The 20,274-nt window shown below is 60.6% G+C and overlaps 1 protein-coding gene and 1 non-coding gene across 3 annotated transcripts; both read left to right on the top strand.

The window, feature by feature from the left end:
- The first annotated feature begins 36 nt into the window (after nucleotides 1-36).
- Nucleotides 37-16,600, top strand: TSPAN32 (tetraspanin 32). Of its 2 annotated transcripts, XM_054441333.2 has the most exons (10): nucleotides 37-244; nucleotides 873-987; nucleotides 2,038-2,135; nucleotides 7,073-7,147; nucleotides 12,098-12,199; nucleotides 12,919-13,005; nucleotides 14,681-14,764; nucleotides 15,028-15,119; nucleotides 15,796-15,977; nucleotides 16,315-16,600. In XM_054441333.2, the coding sequence occupies exons 1-10, from the start codon at nucleotides 179-181 to the stop codon at nucleotides 16,374-16,376; spliced, it is 963 nt and encodes a 320-aa protein (XP_054297308.2). In that variant the 5' UTR covers nucleotides 37-178; the 3' UTR covers nucleotides 16,377-16,600. The 2 variants fall into 2 exon arrangements, with proteins under 2 accessions (XP_054297308.2, XP_063526757.1); XM_063670687.1 differs by lacking the exons at nucleotides 14,681-14,764; nucleotides 16,315-16,600 and having other exon boundaries at nucleotides 161-244; nucleotides 15,796-16,308.
- Nucleotides 16,601-19,849: 3,249 nt separating this feature from the next.
- LOC129009079 (U6 spliceosomal RNA) lies at nucleotides 19,850-19,959 on the top strand. Its single transcript, XR_008492624.2, has one exon. It is a non-coding gene; the product is annotated as a U6 spliceosomal RNA (small nuclear RNA).
- Nucleotides 19,960-20,274: the final 315 nt, after the last annotated feature.

Here is a 20,274-nt window from a genome sequence, read left to right on the forward strand (position 1 = left end):
CTGCCCTTCTTCTGGGGCACCCAGCAGCTCGGTGCTAGGGCGATGTTGACAGACAGACCGAGGGGCGGATGCAGCCTACCTCCTGGGCAGGGAGCTGCGGTCTGAGGCCCCTGCCCAGCTGGAAACCACAGGGAGGGGAAGGGAGGGGAGGGGAGGAGAGGAGAGGAGAGGAACCGTCATGGGGCCTTGGAGTCGAGTCAGGGTTGCCAAATGCCAGATGCTGGTCACCTGCTTCTTTATCTTGGTAACAGGCAGGTCGGGCAGGAGTGGGTGGTGGGTGGGGGTGAGCAGGGGTGAGGGGTGGCAGGGCCTCAGCACAGGGATTACCGCTCCCCTGACACACACACCAGCCCTACTGACCTTGTCCTGCGCTTGCAGACGTGTCTGGGGCTCCTGGTGGCAGACAGCCGCAGGCAGTGACCACCATGAGCAACCCCGTCTCTCCTCCTAAGGGGCAGCACAGAGCCTGGAGGAGGCCTGAGTGGGGCCGAGGCCTGGGGCGAGCTGGGGTGGAGGGGCTCTGGCTGCCGGGCTCCAGGGATCTTCTCCCCTTCCTGCCCCGGAGGGTGCTGGCACAGGGGTGGGGCTCACTCCCACTCCGTAGACAGAATGATCAGAGGTCCTGGGTGTCTGGGGAAGCTGGGCTGTGTGTGTATGCATCTACCATGTGTGGGTGCCTGTGAGTGTACTGGGGCGTCTGCAGTGAAGGCCTCCTGAGACCACTCCACAGAAACACCCGGAATCCCTGCAGCTGAGCCTGTCTCTCACGGGACCAGGAAGCTGGAGAGAGCCCCAGCCCTGCCCCCTGGGGCCGAGCTCCCCGCTCCTGCAGCAGTCCCATGCCCCACACTCTGAGTCTGCCCTATCCACAGCTGCTGGGCCTCTCTGAGGCCACCATAGTGACTCTTACCTACTTCGGGGCCCACTTTGCTGTCATCCGCCAAGCGTCCCTGGAGAAGAACCCATCCCAGGCTATGCACCAATGGGGTAAGTGAGGTCCAGGCCTGGCTGCATCGGGAGGGGCCTCGGGTGCAAGGGTGGTTAGTAGGAGCCCAGCTGGACGCCTCACAGCCAGAATGGTGCCAGGCCCTGGGCAGGAGCCAGAGGTGGTCAGGGGCAGGGAGGGGCTGCCCTGGAGTCCTAGTTCCCCTGGGCAGGGCCTCGGGTCTGGGTGACAGCCGGTGTTCCTGCCTGGTTTTCGTGCCCCACAGGAGCATGGGCATAGTGTGGGTATATGTTGGGAAGGGTCAGGACCTGGCTCTGTGCAATCAGGGCTCAGTACCAGGCAGGTGCCACCTGGGACTGGCCTGGGGCCGGGCACAGCAGGTCCATGAGGGCTCCACGTGGCTGATGTTCCACTCAGGACCTGGGACGTGGGTGGGGAGGGGGTGGTGGCTGCTCTAGCCAGACACCTCCCTGCAGAGACTCAGCAGCGGCTTATCCAACATTCAGAGAGCGGGAGCAAGGGCCAGAGCCTGCTGGGGCCACTCAGGGGTAAGGCTGAGGAAGTCCCCTTTAATGAGGGGATGCCGGAGCCAGACCTGCAGGGGACTCTCAGGCAGGAGCTCAAGGGGCCCAGGAAGGCTGCAGCCCGGTGGGCAGATGTGGGGAAACTGAGGCCCAGGAGGTCAGGGCTGCTGCCTTAGAACCCAATGCTTTTCCCCAAGTCCTAGGACCACGGCCTCCCTGGAGGAGGACGCCTGGGGCCCAGGTCCAGGTCCGGACTGATAAGATTACAGCTCCAGTCCGGCCAGTTGTCACTAGGGCATGGCAGGGAGCATGTGGCTTCCAAGATAGCCCCACAGGCAGGGAGGGCAGGGAGGAAAAGAGGGAAGGAGGGGCAGTCCCCCAGGCTGAACGAGTCCCACGTCCCTCCTCCTTCCCTCAGAGCCGTCTGATGGAGAGACAGGCCCATTCAGAGCCTCCCAGGAGTCCCTCATGGCCCCTGACTCCCAAGTTAGATTTCACACCCAGGCTGTGTGCACTCAGGACCTGTCCTGGGCACCCCTAACCCTCCTCCTCTCTCCTCCCAACCAGCCTTCTCTGCGGGGTTGAGCCTGGTGGGCCTCCTGACTCTGGGAGCTGTGCTGAGCGCTGCAGCCACCGTGAGGGAGGCCCAGGGCCTCATGGCGGGGGTGAGTTCATTGTGTTCCCAGATGCCCAGGCCCCCAGAAAAGAATCAGAAAGGACTGAAGAGCTGGCAGGGCTGTGCGCCACCCCCACACCTGAGTGACCAGGCAGAAACAGAGGCCCCAGGGATGCTGGCCAGCCGAGACCCCCCACCTGGGTAGCCAAGGCCCCTCCACCAGGCCCTACCTCACCCTGTCATCTACACGCCCAGCAAGGGTTCCTACAGGAGCTCTGAAAGAGAGAGACGGCCCTCCTGACCCTGGGAGCTGTTTCCAAAGTCCCTGGGAGGGTCTGGTTCTATTGCCCAGCAAGCTCTGGGAGGGCACAGGGAGCATCCCATTTCCTGTTCGGAGGAGGCCGGGCCAGGCACAGGAAACGCCCCTTGAGCTCTCCAGCCTGGGTTCTCCTGAGCTGCACACTCTCCTTCCCAGCTGCTGGAGGTGTCTCCCCAGCCCCGAGGTCCCATAGGCCCCTCCACCCTACCCCATAGCAGTAGCCCCTTGTTGCCCCCCATTCCTACTGTTCTCTGTGGGCTTCTGTCTTGGCCCCTGCCAGCCCTCAATGGTCATTGCAGACCCCACCTGGTGGCAGCCTCCCCACGCCTGTCCTGCCCCTGCTAGGCCCACAGCCCTCCTCTCTCACCCCAGCTGGGGCAGCTCCTCCCTGGCGCCCTGGGCTCCCACCTGTCCCTCTAGCCTCCCGTCTCCGCTTTCCAGCCATGAGGAGCTTGTGCTGGGGGCTTTGCTTCCCTGTTTAGCCTGTGAAGCTGGACTACTCTTGGGGTCCCTGAGGGCAGAGCCTCCTGGGTCCCCAGGGCTGGCAGGGTTTTCAGCTCAGCCTTCAAGTTCAGCAAACGCTTGTTTAATGACCCTGGTTTATAAATGTCTCCAAGAATAGGAATAGAGTCACCTCCTGGAGCTGCTGCCGGGCCATCCAGCCCTGGGTGGGCCCACGGGGGGCAGAGGAGGACCCAGCAGCTCCAGCACTAGCCAGGATTCCCGCTCCAGGGCACAGGAGCGTGGGCAGGGACAACCCCAGCCTGCGCTATCTGGCTTCAGGGCCAGGTGGGAGGCCCCAGTGGGGAGATGACAAGGCAGGTAGTCTGCCCCCCCCAGAGGGTGTGTGGCCTGCAAAGGGACACCTGGATGGAAGAAAAGGCTGGCAACAGGGCCAGGCCAAGGGGTCCAGGTCGGAGCTGGAGGCCCAGAAAGAAACAGCGCTGGGGCTGCAGCACCGTCCACCAGGGGGTGCCATGGTGCTGGGCTTGAGGCCACATATGCAGAAGCCAGCCGCTGGGCCACGGGGCTCCTGTCCCAGTCACCAGCCTTTCCCACCCCACCTTGCCCCCATGCACAAACCAGTCTAGCACCCTGATCTGTGGCCAAGGCAGTCAGGGAGCACCTGGGCTCGGGTTCTGTGTCCCCAGCCAGCCACAAGGCCAGGGTGACTTGACATGTGGGTCAGGCCTGTAGAGCAGCCTGGGAGGCCCCCAGCTGGATGCCTGCACTGGGCTGGGGTCCTGAGGACACTCCAGTCCCAGCTGGGTGGGCTCTAGCACACCCCGCAAGCCCCAGTGCACTTAGACCCGGCCTGGATGGTGAGCTCAGCATGGCCACAGCAGGGAGCTGGGAGACCCCTGTCAAGAGACCTGCCCCGTTGAGCTGCATGCATGTGTGTGCATGAAGGTGAACCTATGTGTATGCGTGTGCAAATATACGTGTGTGTGCATGTGCATGAGTGTGTGTGTGCATGTGCAGGTGCCTCTGTGTGTGTGTGTGTGCGCGCGTGTGTGCAAGTATCTGTTACTGGTCTTCACCTGCCCCTGTTGCCATACGGGTGTGGTGTCTGCGTGTTGCATCTGGCACATCTGTGTGTGTGTCTGCACGCATGAGCACAAGTGAAGGGGCTAGGGAAGGGGAGCAGGGAGTGGAAAGATTTTTTCCAATGGGCTGGGCGCCTGGATGCTCCCCACAAAGCCCCTTCCTGCCTGCCCCCACCCCTCCGGCCTCTCCCCTAGCTGGCCTCTCGCACAGGAAATGAAAGAGCTTGCTGGGCTGAGAGAGCAGAGCTGGCAGCGCTGCCCAAGGAAGCACACTCAATTCGCTTATGTATCTATTTATTTATTTCCATTTAGAATGAGGAGAAAGAAAATGGCCAGGGCAGACCTGACCACCCAGCAGCCTCTGATGGTGAAGGCCCTGGGGAGGTCTGGGTGGGCCCATCCACCGCCCAAGATCCTCTCTGCGCGGGAGGTTGGTGGTGGGGGGAGAGAGAGACAGAAAGAGAGAAAGAGAGAGAGAGGCCGTGGATGCTCTTTCTCCTGAGGAATGAAATGGTTTCTGGAAAATGCTGGTCTCCTGAGCTGGCTCAGGGCCTCAAGCCTGGGAGGCAGCATTGAGTGATAGCTTCCAGATGGGGATGGTGGCCCTCAGCCAGCGAGGAGGAGGACGAAGAAGGAGGAGGGAAGAGGAGAAGGAGGGAGAAAGAGGGAGAGGGAAGAGGAGGAAAAGGAGGGAAAAGGGAGGAGAAGGGAGAGGGAGGGGGGAGGGAGAGGGAGGGGGAGGGGGGAGGAGAAGGAGGGAGGGGGAGAAGGGAAGAGGAGGGAGAAGGAGGGAGGACAAGGGAGGAGGAGATGGAGGAGGGGGAAGGAGGAGAAGGAGGAGGGGGAAGGAGGAGGAAAGAGAAAAGAGGAAAGAAGGTGAGGAGAAGACAGAGGGGGAGGGTGGAGGGAGGAGGAGGAAGAGGAGGAAGGAGGAGGAGAGGGAAGAGAGGAGGAGGAGGCAGCTCCCAGGCCATCCCCCATCAGGCCTTGCAGCCTCCAGGGCAGGCAGGAGGGCCATGGGGAGCCGCCAGCGCCCTGTCCCTGCAGGGCTGGAGGCCCCATGCTTGTGCCTGTGCTTGGGGGCCAGCAGGGCTCCCCAGCTCTTTCCACGCCCCTTTTGCCCAGCATCCCCTGGCATGCCAGCGTTGTCGCTGCCCACCTGCCAGCATGTGTGGGTCTCTGTCTATTCCGCGGGCACCCATGCTCCTGGCCTCACTCTGAATGGGGCCCTAGGGTTTGAAGGGCCCAGACCCAACCTGCTTCAGCCTGTGGACCACCCAGGCGGGCACAGTGCTGCCTGCGGGGCCTGGCGTTTCTCCAGGGCCTCAGGACTCCTGGGGGAGCTGCCTGGTCAGTGGCTAGACTCACCATCAGGTACTCCAGGTCCTCAGGGCACCAGCACGAAGGCAAAGGTGGCCGCCCAGACCCTGAGTGGGAGGACATCCCCAGGGTTCTTAGCCTGGGTGACCTCTGCCACCATCCATAAAACTGTATCGGGGGCATCTGTCTGCTCTCAGAGGAGGGGTCTCTCATGTTCCTCAGCTTTCGCAAGGGGGCTCTCAAAAGCCTGGAAGCCCTGACCGAGAGAACAACGGGGCAAGTGCCGGGGGCTGGTGAGCAGACGTTTCCACTAGAGAATGCCCCACTCCACGACTAGGGGCATGCGCATCAGTGAGAGAGGGGACAGTGGTTGGCCGGGCCATGGGGACCCAGGCAGAGTATGGAGAAAAAGGGAGGTGAGGGAGGTGGGCTCAACTGCAAAGAGAAAGGCCATAGCATCCTGAGCAGGCGCCACACCTGTCCCAAGCCTCACCAGCACTGGGCTAACTGGTGGCTTGTTTCAGAAAAGAAGGCAAAACAGAAGAGCCTACAGCACCGGCCCTGGAGAGGCTCAGGCTCAGGGGAGACTCTGCCCGGCCCTGTCCAGGTCCATGCCCCTCAGGAAGCAGCCCCAGTGGGCAGAGGTCTCCATCTTCTCAGGGGCGCCCTGCCCCTCCTGGGCAGGGGTGCAGTGTTGCCATCAACAGTCCCCTGGGGGCCAAAATGGGAGAACAAGGGACAAATTCCCAAAAAGCACCGGGGAAAGGGACGGGAAGGTGCTATGGAACCCACGCACCCAGCGCCCACACTCTCCCCAGGCCAAGTCTCCCTCTCAGGCAGTGGGGAGCGGGGCTCAGACCCACACCTCAACCAAGCATCCCGCTGGGGACACAGCCTGAGGGCACTGCCCTGCCCAGGCCTGCCAGGCCCCACCAGACCCTGCAGTGACTGGTCCCCCCGCAGCAGTGACCAGCCCCCAACAGTGACCGGCCCCCCGCAGTGACTGACACCCCCGCAGTGACTGGTCCCCCCTCAGTTACCGGCCCCCCTGCAGTGACCAGCCCCCCGCAGTGACCAGCCCCCAACAGTGACCGGCCCCCCGCAGTGACCAGCCCCCCGCAGTGACCAGCCCCCAGCAGTGACCAGCTCCCCACAGTGACTGACACCCCCGCAGTGACTGGTCCCCCCTCAGTGACCGGCCCCCCCCGCAGTGACCAGCCCCCCACAGTGACCAGCCCCCAACAGTGACCAGCCCCCCACAGTGACCACCCCCCCCCACAGTGACCAGCCTCCCGCAGTGAGCAGCCCCCAACAGTGGCCAGCTCCCCACAGTGACCAGCCCCCCATAGTGACCAGTCCCCCGCAGTGAGCAGCCCCCAACAGTGACCAGTCCCCCGCAGTGAGCAGCCCCCAACAGTGACCAGTCCCCCGCAGTGAGCAGCCCCCAACAGTGACCAGCCCCCCGCAGTGAGCAGCCCCCCACAGTGAGCAGCCCCCAACAGTGACCAGCCCCCCGCGGTGAGCAGCCCCCAACAGTGACCAGCCCCCCGCAGTGAGCAGCCCCCAACAGTGACCAGTCCCCCGCAGTGAGCAGCCCCCAACAGTGACCAGCCCCCCGCAGTGAGCAGCCCCCCGCAGTGAGCAGCCCCCAACAGTGACCAGCCCCCTGCAGTGAGCAGCCCCCAACAGTGACCAGCCCCTCATAGTGACCGGACTCCCACAGTGACTGCCCCCCCCTGCAGTGACCAGCCCCCCGCAGTGAGCAGCCCCCAACAGTGACCAGCCCCGCTCTGCCCCCAGGGCTTCCTGTGCTTCTCCCTGGCGTTCTGCGCACAGGTGCAGGTGGTGTTCTGGAGACTCCACAGCCCCACCCAGGTGAGCACCAGCTGCCCCTACCGTGCAGTGGAGGGTCCCCCAGTAAGCCAGTGGGCGCCTGGGGACTGGGGAGCAGTCCTGGGAGGAGCAGCCCCAGCTTCCAGGCTTGTGCTGACTGGGTGGGGTAGGGGAGACCGCAGCCTGGGTTCCCTCTGCCTGAGGCTGCAGGGAGGCCAAGCACTGGAGGTGGGTGAGGGCCAGCAGCTCCCTGGTGGGGAGGGACCTATGCTGTACCCATGCCTTCGCCCCGGCCTCGTTTTCTTGAAGCCCCTCAGCCCACCCCCTCCTGAGCTGATGCCCCTCGGGTTTGGGGGAGGGAATGAGGAGGAAGAAGAAGGAAAGCCGCTGGCTTGGCCTTAGGGGTTGACTAGAAGGAGCAGAGTGTTCCAGAAAATGAGACCTGAGGGCCAGTGCTCCTGATGGAGGCCTGGTAGGGCAGACAGTGCCAGTGGGGAAGGGGCCTGGAGACCCGCGGACTGGGGTGTCGCAGCCTCCACCCCCTCCACGGAACGGCACCCATCCTTCCGTCCTGGATGCTGACCTGCCTGGAGGAGGGTCTGGCCTAGCTGACCCTGGTCAGGGGCCAAGGGCGTCCCCGTGGAAAGGCCAGCAGCTTGGAGAGGAAGGAGGCCTCCCTGGCCCAGCAGAGAATGAGAGCTCGGTAGCAGAGCCAGCCCCACCTTCCCCTTGAGAGCCAGACCCGGTGAGAGCCCCCAGGGCAGCCTGGTAGCACCAGGGACAGCCACAGGCAGGGTCATGGAGCAGGACAGGAGAGCCTGGCAGGTCACAAGAGGTGATTTCTTGGAGCCCTAGCTAGAGTCCTAGTGGCCTCGTGTATTCAAGTGCCTGGTTGCCCAGGGCCCCCAAACACAGGCTTAGCCATGAGAGATACTGAGGCTGGTAGCAGGCAGGTCCTCTGGCTGAGCTCTGCAGGGCGCCTGCTGTGCAGGTTCTTGAGCTGTGCTGGCAGCCTGAGTGTGGTGGTCCCCACCGTGGTTTGCAAATTGGGGGACTCAGGCCTCTGGGGTTGAGGGGAGCTCAAGGTTACCCTGGCAGTGCCGGGGCTGGATGGGGGCTCCAGGCTTACCACAAAGGCTCTTGGCCCTGAAGTTCCCACCCACCCCTGGCATCATTTGGGATGAACCGCCTGAACTAGGTGGGAGAAACACCATTTTCTCAGGCCCAGAAGGATCCCAGAGGGGCTGAGCCCCTAGAAGAGGGCTGTGGCTTTGAGGATTGGCACAGTAGTCTTACCAGGGTGGTGAGCTGGGCCAGGTCTGTGTTTCAGCCTCACGTTTCCTGTCCACTGAGGGGTGGTGAGCTGGGCCAGGTCTGTGTTTCGGCCTCACGTTTCGTGTCCACTGAGGGGTGGTCTGGATCACAGTGTGTGTGGCCGAGGTCAAGACAGCTGCCAGGGTGCCCGGGCTCGTCTAGGGCAGCTGCAGCCCATGCCCCATACTTCTGTGTGTTTATGGCTCTGATCGTGGAGCCACAGTTCTGGAGGGGAGGGGTCCATACAGGGGCCACAGGACAGAACGCAGCTGGGGCCTGCTCTCCAGGAAGGGAAGGGAGTGCAAGAAGATAGATGCCCCAGCTGGGCTTGCCTATGGCCTGTCCCAGCCCCAGGCAGCATCCCCCACACACATAGTCTTTGTCTGGCCCGTGCGCCCAGCTGCCCTTCAGGGGTCAGTTCTCAGGGACTTGCCTGACCCCAGGCGGGGGACTGGGGCTTCCTCCTGGGCCATCTGCCCCTCCCAGTGGGTCTTGACTTCCGGCATCATCCGTGTCAGGCCTGGTGGCCACGGAGGTGGCCTGGGCGAAGGAGCTCTGAATATGAAGTCAGTATCCTTGGGCCGCCCTTGGGCAAGCCACTTTACCTTCCTCGGCCTCAGTTTCCTTTTCTGTGAAGGGAGCACCAAGATCCAGGGGCTGCATGGGTGGGAATGGCCAGGTGTATGCAAAGACTCTTCCTCCTCACCTGCGTGCCTCCTGCCGTGCCCGGTTGCCCAGGCTGGTCCTCCAGGACATGGGACTCGCTCGAAGCTGTCCTGGGTGTGGATGGAGTAGCTTTGGTGCCACAGCCCGGGCCCTGAGCAGGAGGGGCGGCTGCACATCCCGTCTCCTGCCCTCCACCCTCAGGGCCCACCAGAGCCGAATGGGCTTCAATCTTGGGCTCCCTGTCCAACAAGGTCCTGCTGGCAGCCTAGACAGTGGCAAAGGCCAAAGGCCCCAAGCTGTTGGCACCGGAAACGTGGAGGTGAGAGCCGGGGGCCCAGAGCCCAGCCCGGCCCATTCACCCATTCCCCCTGTCCCTCCCCACAGGGCCGCTGAGGTGTCCTGAACACAGGGTCAGGGTGACTCATGTGGCGGCCCTGCAGATGCGAAGGCAGAGGACAGAGGAGGGAAGGGACCAGCCACATGCCCTTGGTGGTGCCCTGTGGCCACAGACTCTGGCCCAGTGCTGAGAGTGGGGTGCCCCTCCCCCTCCCCAACCCTTGCCCCAGGGAGTCCTGGCTGCCACTTCCCTGGGATGCTCATGTGGGCAGGAGGCATGCACCGGGCTTCAGGGATGAATGTGGAGCTTGAGGGCTATTAATTACGTTCTCCTCGAGGCCTGAGGGCCACTTTGCCGCAACCCTCCCCGTGTCCCCGGACAAGTCTGCATCGGGAATAATTCATGCTTGAATTAAGTACAGCAGTGTGGGGTGCAGCCTCGTCCTCGCAGTCTGGCCCCACCCTGGAGCCACTTCCCTCCCTGGATCCTCCAGCCGCCGAGTGGGCTCAGGCCAGAGCCGGCTCTGGACCTGTGGGGCTGGTCCACAGGCCTCCTGCAGCTCCTGGTCCCCACCCACTGCTCAGGACCTGTCTGTACCTTCCTGAGCACTTTCAGCAGACACAGGATGGAGTCGCCAAACCCAGGCAGACACGAGGGATAATCTGGTCATGGGGAAAAGCCCCAGCGGGGACCCCTGGCCCTCAGGCCTCAGTCTGGGCAGGGGTTGGAGAAACATATAGTAGGACAGGTGGGTCCAGCAGCCGGGAATTCTCTGCTGGCCCTGCTGCTCCAGGTCTTTGTTCTGAAGCACCCCCCGGGCACTGGAAGACAGAGCTCAGTGCGTTGGTACCTGTCAGGGAGCACCTGCCCCCAGGTGTCATGAGAAACACAGGCCCCAGGCTCCTTCAGAGCCCCCAGAGCCTGGGATGGAGACAGACGGTGAAGTACCACCTAGGAGCCCAGGCCCGGTGGAGAGCGGCTGGCCTGGCCTCCAGGGCCCTCCAGGGCCAGGCTACCGGCTTTGGGGCAGGAGGCCTACCTCGCTGAGCTCTGCTCCCCCAGTCGTGGGGAGGGCTGCTTGGCAGAGCCAGGCAGGGCAGGCAGAGCAGACCCCTTAGCCACTAGCAGGAGTTGTCACTCTCACCCATGCTGTGGTAATAATGACACCTTGCTCAGAGCCTCAGAGGCACCTGTGTCTTCCTTGGGCCATGGCAGGAGCCTGACAATGGGAACAGTCACTGGAGTTGGGAGGGAAGCAGGAGAGGAGGTCCGAGCCAACCCCAGGCCCACTCTGCCGGGCCTCCAGTCCTCACCAGGACCTCCACCCACGAGGACACAATGGCCAGGCCAGACTCCACCCCCATTTCACACTCACAGACGCTGAGGCTGAACAAGGCCCCCACCCAGGCCGACAGTGGTGTGGCCAGCTTGGTGCCTGCCCGCCCCAGGGCACTGCGGGGAGGACAAGGCTGGCTGAGTCGGGGATGACTCACGGAGAGTAGTCTGACTTTTATTAGCCATCAATGGGAGGGATGCATTAGGGTCAGGAGCCAAGTTTGGCCTGGAAAGTCCATCTGACTCCTGTTGGGGCCTCCAGGCTTGGGCAGGGCTGACCAAGAGCCTCCACTGCCCACTGCCCGCCAAGTTGGCCGCTGTCAGGGCCTGCCACGGGGGCTGGGCCCCAGTGCAATGAGGACCGCTGTAAGCCACCCTTCCTTTCTGGAAGGCAGGTGTGAGTGGCTAGAGCGGGCCTGGGGCTTCCACCCTCCCCCAGCCCTTTGGGGCAGCTGCTGAGGACCCCTTCCATGTGTCTTGACTGTCAGCATGGCATTTGGGGGAGAACTGAGGGCCTCTGAGGCAGGAAGGAAACATCAGAGGGCAGGGACCTCAAAGAGGGCCTCGCCCTGTGCCAGGAGACCAGCGACTCCTGGAGCAGTCACAGAAGCCTTCCTGTAGGAGGCGAGATTCCAGTTTGTCTTTGAAGGAGTAACTTGGCAGGGGAGAGCATCTTGCTTAGGAGGGTGGAGACATGAGGTCCAGGTGTTGTTGGGGTGTGGAACGCAGGCAGCACATCCAGCCAGGCCCCATCACCTTCCACTTTCTCCACTCCCTGCCCCACAGTGGCCTCATCCACCCAGATCTGACCCCAGGTGCCGAAGGCTTCTCTGGTCAAAAGCCTTACCCAGAGCCCAGCTGCCCGGGCTTCCGGAAGGCAGCCGGGTGATTCTTGGGAAAGACCTAGAATCCCCTAGCTTTTTGGGAGCTGAGGTCCTGGCACAGGGTCTTTCAAGCCTTTTCCACCAGGCCCAGCCCCATCCCCCATTTCCAGGTCAACAGTAGTGTGATGGAAACTTCTGTGGGCCAATCTTTTAAGACCACAGCGGAGGCGGACGCAGAGCTTGGCCTCTGCTTTATCCTGCAGGACCCTCTGGGGGAAGGAGGGCCACTCTGATGGCCATTGTGTGAAGGCCCCACCGTTGATGTTGGGAAGCACTGTGACTGGCTGCCCAGGGACCCAGGCTCCCCTTTGGGGAGATCCACCTGCTACGAGGAGGGTGGTGCTGGGACGTCACTCAGCACTAAGGGCCCACCAGCCTTTGGGATGTTGTGGGGAGGGGGCTGTGTCTCTGGATCTCCCACCAGGGCCAGGACCTCCCTGTGGTCTCTTGGTGCAGGTGGAGGATGCCATGCTGGACACCTACGACCTGGTATATGAGCAGGCGATGAAAGGCACATCCCACGTCTGGCGGCAGGAGCTGGCGGCCATCCAGGACGTGGTGAGCGTGGGGGCGGCTGGGTGGCAGGGCGGCAGCTTCTGCTTGGACTGCAGTTCAGAGAAGAGGCACAGGGTGGCCAGTGAGAAGTCTGGCCAGGCACCAAGGGGGTTCCAGGACACAGGCCAGAGCTGCCCCTCAGGGCTGGGGGCAAAAAGCTCCCATCCTCTGTCTGCCCAGGACAGGACCGCCTACCAGATTCTCGAGGCCCAGTGCAAAACGAGAGGGCAGGGCCCTATATTCAGAAACACTGAAGGATTTCAAGAGCGTTAAAGCAAATACAGGGACGAACATAGTAGCTCACGCCTGTAATCCCAGCACTTTGAGAGGAGGTTGAGGCAGATGAATTGCTTGAGCCCAGGAGTTCAAGAGAAGCCTGAGCAACATAGGGAGACCTTGTCTCTACTTAAAAAAAAAAAAAAAAAAAAAAAAGCACGCACAGCGCACAGGCCCTGTGAGCAGGGCGGGGAAGCTGCCTGGCTCCAGCTGGTATTCTGTCACCAGCAGGCAGGCGGTGTGGCTTGAGAGAGCTCCCCTCACCAGGGCCCGGCTGCGCAATAGCTGGAGACGCCAGCAGAAGCAGCTGCAATACCTGTAGCCCCAGCCCTGGCCTGCAGGGAACCCCACCTGGAGCCTTGTGGTGCCTCACTTTCCCCATATGTGCTGCCTGCCTCTTGGGGTCTCGGGAGCACATCACCACTCCCTCCTTTCTGTTCCTGTAGTTTCTGTGCTGTGGGAAGAGGTCTCCTTTCAGCCGTCTGGGGAACACAGAGGCTGACCTGTGTCAGGGAGAGGAGACGGCAAGAGAGGTGAGGGGGGGACCTGGATGCTGGCCAGGCAAGACCCTCGGGGGCTGGACACCCTGGGGCCCAACCCCAAGACCCAGGGCCATCCTCCCACCCCACCCCTTGGCCTCCCCAGACCCTTGGGACCTGCCGCTGAAGGGCTCAGGGAAGGTTCTGGTGTGATCGGAGGCTAGTTAGGGTTCATGGTACACCAAGCCCATCGGGTGGCCAGGCTGGGCTCAAGACATAAACACAGGCCCCTTCGCCCAGCTGGATGCAGGCCCCACGCGCCATTCACTCCTTCAAGCCAGTTCCAGCCTGGGGACTTCCCAAGGCCAGCTGAGTCCACAGAAGCCTCTTGGAGTGCACCCATGAGGGCTCTGTGCCAAGGGCTGCAGGGCTGGCGTGGTGGGCTCTGTCTAGGGGGAAGGGTGCAGGCGTCCTGAGGGGCATCAGAAGGAGTTGAAGGGCACTCGGAGGAGGAGAAGCGAGGCTGGAGGGTCAGCGTAGGCCAGGGTGTGGCCAGGGCTTCAGCAACAACAGAGCGGGGCCCGAGGCCAGGAAGCCTTTCCTCCCCAGGGCCCTGGGAGAGAGACTGGGCCCTCCCCTCTTTCTCCTGGTGCCCGGCAGCCCTCCCCCAGCCCACCCTGCCCCCTCCCTGCTCCTCTCCCCGCTCCCCTCCCCTACTCTCCTGGAAACAAACCCACCCTATCTCACAGTGGGAGGCACCTGGCGACCCTCCAAGAAACAGAGGGGAGGAGAGCAAATGGCTGGAGGGCTGGTGAGGGGTGGAGCCACAGCCCAGGCTCTGAGGGCAGAAGGGCTGGCGCTGAGGACGGTGGTGGGGAGGGACCAGCGGCATCGGGGGCAGGGCTAACAGTCAGGACCCCTGTGCCATCCAAGGAGAGACCCCAGGTCCCCCGACTGAAAAGCAGGAGCGAGGGCCTGCCTCGAGCACCCTTGGGATGGCAGGCCCATGGGCCCGACTGCACAGCCTCCTGGGAAGCCTGAAGAGTCAGCACAGGCAGCAGGCACGGAGCCACCCAGATGGGCAGGCATGGGCCGGGGGGAAGCAGACCTGCCTGCGGGGGACAGGAGGGTGAGCCCTGAGACCCTGCAGAGGCCTCCACAGCCCGCCCCAGTTGCCACCATCTCCAGGGTTCAGAGACAGACCTGCCACCTCCCTTTTCTGGAAGGATGCCTCTGGGTGCCATGCCCTGGGGTGGCACTGGAAGCCCAGGATGGAACCAGGAACCTGGGACCGTGCGGGGACCCCCCTCACACCCCTCCACCAGCTGGCTTCCTGCCCTCCCTGTTAGCCATCACCCTCTGGTCATCAAGGCGCTGTGCCCGGCCCTGGGCTGGATGCTGGGAACCCAGAGTGAATTAGAAGTGGCCTGGCCCAGGGGAGCCAACGTGTGGCCCAACATGGACGCTCAGGACAGCTGGGAGACGGCACCGGCTGGGCCTAGGGCAGTGCCTGGGTGCCCGCAGAGGCCCCCTGTCCCATTGGGCTGCACCTGCTTGTGCTGCCTTTCCCTAGAGCCCTGGGGGCTTCCTAGGAATGTGCTGCACCCGCTGCCCTGCTGCCCTGGCATTGGCCTAGGTGGGCGCTGCAGCTCCATGGCCCCACAGAGGCCGCTTGTCCAGGCAGGGAGGGCCACTCAGGGCGGGTGCCATTCCTGCTGCCCTCTCGCAGGAATGCCTTCAGGGCATCCGGAGCTTCCTGAGGACATACCAGCAGGTCGCCTCCAGCCTGACCAGCATCGGCCTGGCCCTCACGGTACCCTCTCGCCTCCCTCACCGCCCCTTCCCACCTCCTACCCCTCAGCGTGCCCAGCCCCTGACTCAGATGGAAGGGTGACCTGGGACAGGATTTCTGGTCTTGGGCCTCACTGGCTGCCAACCTCAGGGAGCTGGTCTGGTGTGACAGTGCCTGCCTCCTACAGCTGGGCCGCCCCCTTACACTGCAGAGTCCTGATGCTTCCTGGGGATGGGCGCCCCCACCCAGGAGTAGGGGGGCAGCCGCGGGTGTCTCCCTCCCAGGTGTCCGCCTTGCTCCTCAGCTCCTTCCTGTGGTTTGCCATCCGCTCTGGCTGCTGCTTGGACCGCAAGGGCAAATACACCCTGGCCCCACGGTAGGGCCCCCTGCCTGCCCCCACCCCCTCTGAAAGGGTCCTCCAGCTCTGCTCGAGAGGCATCTGCTCTGCCAGCTGCTGGGAGGGAGCCCCGGGACCAAGCCTCAGGCTGATGCTGTAGAGGAAACGCTTTGGGGGTGGCTGAGCGCCAGGGTGGGGTGGGAGACCTGGAGAGCTTCCAGACCCAATGTACCGCACCCCATGGCCCACATGGGGACCCCCCTTTGCTTGCCCCCAGGCCTTGCCAAGACCTGGAGATGGATGCTTCTGGGCCTCCAGGTTACAGCCCCAGGCCAGGATCTCTGTGCTTGAATACCCCAGAGCTCCTCATGCTTAGGGGGCAGGGAGGGTCCAACCCGCAGCCAGGCAGCTCTTCCTGCCCCCATGGAGCCTGGCCTGTCTCTGCCTGCCATGCCCATTAACCCACCCACTTGCTCTTCCTGGCCATCCAAGCCCCCATCCCTGGGTCCTCTGCATTCTACAATAGCCTCACAGTCCCCTCTAGAACATTCCGCAACAGCCTCACAGTCCCCCTAGAACATTCCACAGCAGCTCCATAATCCCCTCCAGAACATTCTGCAACAGCCCCATGATCCCCTCTAGAACATTCCACAATAGCCTCACAGGTCCCCTGTAGAACATTCCACCACAGCCCCATGATCCCCTTGCTCCTCAGAGCATGTGGCCGCCAGCCCCAGGAGCCCAGCCTCTTCAGACGCTCCCAGGGTGGACCCGCACATTGTCTCCGCTCCGAAGCAGATGCTATTGGTCCAAGAGGATGCTCGGGTAGTCTTCGGTGGCTGCAGGAGAGCGATGCTGCGCCTCTGCCCCTCTCCTGCCACCTGCCTGCCCACAGAGGTGAAGACGCCCCTGCTGTCAGCCCTCATGGGATCCCTGAGGGGAGGGTCCGAGCTGTGACGGGGGGAGGGAGTGAAGGCCCAGCCAGAGAGCCAGGCTCCATTGGGAACAGATGCAAGGGTAAGGGGTAGCTCACCAAATCCCTCCATGGGAACGGGCTGGGTGCAAGCACAAAGGAAGCCACACTGGAGGCAGCAGCCCAGGCCAGACTGCAAGACACTGGTGGTCCACGCCCTGGAGGGCTCCACCCAGACACAAGCTGCACTGGTTTTCTATGCTGCGTAAGAAGCAGCACAGATGTAAGGACTGCAAGGAGTGCCCATTTATGGTCTCACAGCTCTCCAGGGGAGAAGTCCCGGTGGGCTCAGCGGGTGCCCTGCGCGGGATCTCTCAGACTGACGTCAGGCCTTGGTGGGCTGTACTCTCATCTGGAAGCTCTGGGGAAGCATCTGCCTCCAGGACCATTCAGGCTGTTGACAAGTCAACTCCTCATGGCTGTAGGACTGATGTTCCCATAGTCCTTGTCCCTGCTCCTGTGGCCCCTCCACCTTCAAACCAGCGATGGTGCATTGAGCAAATCGTGGTCAAATATACATCACATAAAATTTACCATCTTAACCATTTTTAAGTGTATGGTTTGTGGCATTAAATACATTCACATTGTTATGCAACCATCACCGCCATCTATCTCCAGAACTTTCCATCTTCTCAAGGTGAACCTCTGTCCCTGGTAAACACCGACTCCCATTCTCTGTCCGGTCCCTGGCACCCACCATCCACTTTTCATCTCTATGGATTCAGCTGCTCCAGGAACCTCATATGTGTGGAGTCACACGGGATTCGTCCTTTTGTGTCTGGTTTATTTCACTTACTGTTATGTCCATAAGATCCATCCGTGTTGTAGCCTGAGTCAGAATTCTTGAAAGAGAAATCTTATCAGCTTTCCCATCATCTCACAGCCACATGGTCCAGGGATTAAGGCAGGACACTTAGTGGGGAGCGGAAAATATTTTAGATATTCTGCCTACCACACCCACTCTTACTGGACGTTCAGACCACATTGATGATGAATTAGCTCTAATGGTCCCTAAATGTTTGCACAATTTGCTCAAAATTCTAAGTCCTGGGTGGAACACCAAGTTGGCCCAGCCTAGGCCAAGGCCCTAATGAAGCTGACAAAAGAGAAGGAATATCAAGGCCCTTCTAACTTCCATAGAGGGTGTGTGGCCCCATCTCCCACCAACAATCCTGTAATCCCAACACTTTGGGAGGCCGAGGCAGGAGACTGCTTGAAGCCAGGAGTTTGAGACCAGCCTGGGCAACATAGCAAGGTCTTGTTTCTACAACAACAACAAAAAGAAAATATTAGCCAGGCATGGTGGCAGGCACCTGTAATCCCAGCTACTGAGCAGGCTGAGGCGGGAGAATCACTTGAACTTGGGAGGCAGAGGTTGCAGTGAGCCGAGATCACACCATTGCACCCCAGCCTGGGCGACAAGAGCAAAACTCCATCTCAAAAAAAATAATAATAAAAATAAATAAAGTATAAAAAAATTAGCTGGGCATGGTGGTGGGTGCCTGTAATCCCAGCTACTCAGGAGGCTGAGGCAGAAGAATCACTTGAACCCAGGAGGTGGAGGGTGCAGTGAGCCAAGATTGCGCCACTGCACTCCAGCCTGGGTGACAGAGCAAGACTCCATCTCAAAAAAAAAAAAATTTAATATATATATGTGTGTGTGTGTGTGTGTGTGTGTGTGTATACATATATACACATATATAAATAACTAAATAAAATAAATAAATACTAATAAATAAAATAAATAAATTAAAATAAATCTCCAAACTAAAAGAATAAGGACTAACAGGGCCAAGAGGTAAACTTTTGTGAATGTTCCAACCATAAGCGCTGCCCTCACTCTCACCCCTAGGCCCCTGGCCTGTGGATTCTGGTTTAGCGGAACGGCACCATTCACCAGGGACCAGGGCCATATGCTGATGTCTTGTGGTGGCATCCTCCAGCTGAGCTCCTAAATAATCCTGAGTGGTCCTGAGAAGCCAGATCACCATCCCACAGGGGCAGGTCCTGTGGAGGGACAGGGTACATGGAACCCTAGTGAATCCCACGGTGTCTCCCCGCTGCCCTGTCCTTCGGCTGTAAAGGCGATGCCTTGGCTAGAAACAGCAGTACGTGCAGGAGCAGGCGGTAGGCTGGGAAGGAAAGCGCCGGTGCTGGAGGAAGCAGTGCTAGCGGAGGGGAGAGGGTCCAGATCAAGAAGGGTTAAGTGCAGTCATCTTTCCCATCATCTCATAGTCACACGGTCCAGGGACAAAGACAAGACAGTTAGCAAGGAGAGGGGAACAGGATCATTTAAGACCACAGCTGGGAGATGTCCCTGAATGTTTGCATAATTTGTTGAAGGTTCTAAGTCCCAGGTCGAACACCAAGTTGGCCCAGCCTAGGCTGAGGCCCTAATGTAGCTTAGCTAACAAGAGAGAAGGAATGTTGGGGCCCTTCTAACCTCCATAGGGGGGTGTGGCCCCCCATGAAGTGGAAGTAGTACCAGTGGGGGAGCATCAAGGAGCAGGGCCATATCCTGTAGGACTTCACTGCAGTCTTGCGGTGGCATCTCCCAGCTGTTCTCCTAAATGATCCTGTTCCCGCTCCGCACGAAATGTCCTGCCTTCGTCCCTGGGAAAAGCCAGACCCTCTCCATGAAGGAAGGCGTCCAAAGCCAGTCAGCCCGTGGCCAGGTGGCTGATCGGTCTCCCATGAGATGTGGTGCCCTTCTGCAGGGCGGGACGGCACACTGCTGACCTTGATCAGGCATCGGCTGCAGTGCAGGGGTGTCTGGAAGAGTGTGGTAAGCTGAGTCCCTGTGGCTGGGCCAGGGCGGCTCCCCTCCCTTCCATGCCTGCCTCAGGGCAGCACCAGCTCCTTTGGGGCAGAGGCTGTCTGTCTGCCACGGGTTCCAAGAACCTCATTAGAGTACAGTACCCAATGCGCTTGACAGTATGCCCAGCCTGTCCAGCTGCAGGACTCAGCAGACAAACAACACCCAGGTCAGACTACACCTGATGCCCATGGACAGGGCTCAGTCTCCACCCAAGCCCAGGGGAAGCCAAGCGCTGTATCTCCAAGCGAGAAGAGGTCCTGGCCACAGAGGGCAAACTGTGTTCTCCTCGACGGGCACTGTGGCCTGCACCATGGCTTTGCTCAGGCTGCGAGGGCGCCTTGGTCAGCCAAGACCTCAAAAGGACCCTTTGGTCCCTGGGCCACAACAACTGAGTGGCTCAGTCCACACAGGAACAAGACCACATGGGCATCATCACTGGCTGTGCCTCCTGCAGAAAGCAGGCCACCCGCTGGCGTGCCTGGACACAGGGGAAGCACACACCTAAATGAGGCTGTGTTTCCTCCAAAGAGTGCTGCGCACAGATGACTCAGGGTGCAGGACTGGTCCTTCACCACCACGGAGTAGGTATGCCCGGCTTTGTTGGACCCCAGAGAGAGCTTCAGGAGAAAGCAGGAGTCTCTGTTTTTACAGGGTTTCCTTCTCACCCTGCCATGCATGGTTTTTGTTAAAGCAACCTACAACTTCCTCCCCTCCAGGTCACATCAGCCCAATGTCCTATGGGCTGGGGAGATGGTCAAGGTCCACATGGGCTAAATTACGGCTGAGAGCTAGGGCATTCATGTAATCCCAAGGCAGGTCCACGCTGCTGTCCCTCCCAGGTGAGAGCAAATCACTTTTATGGTTTTCCACATGTAGGGATAGACTGAAAAACAACAACAAAACAGGTGTTTGCTGGCGAAATAGCTGCTTGCCAGTACAAATGCCTGTGCTGATTTGTTCCAAGTAAGAAGAAAACTGGTGCTCGCTTCAGCAGCACATACACTAAAATTGGAACCATACAGAGAAGATTAGCACGGTCCTCCCTGCGCAAGGATGGCACGCAAATTCTTGATGCATTCCATATTTTTGGAACATACCTCAAAATAATAAGAGCCATATATGACAAATCCACAACCAATATCATACGGAATGGGCAAAAGCTGGAAGCATTCCTCTTGAAAACCAGTGCAAGACAAGGATGTCCTCTCTCACCACTCCTATCTAACATAGTAGTGGGAAGTTCTGGCCAGGGCAATCAGATGAGAGAAAGAAATAAAAAGTATTCAAATAGGAAGAGAGGAAGTCAAACTATCTTTGTTTACAGATAACATGATCTTATATCTAGAAAACCCCATCGTCTCAGCCCAAAAGCTTCTTAAGCTGATAAGCAACATCAGCAAAGT

Source organism: Pongo pygmaeus, chromosome 9 (assembly GCF_028885625.2).
Source record: "Pongo pygmaeus isolate AG05252 chromosome 9, NHGRI_mPonPyg2-v2.0_pri, whole genome shotgun sequence".
Classification (NCBI taxonomy): domain Eukaryota; kingdom Metazoa; phylum Chordata; class Mammalia; order Primates; family Hominidae; genus Pongo; species Pongo pygmaeus.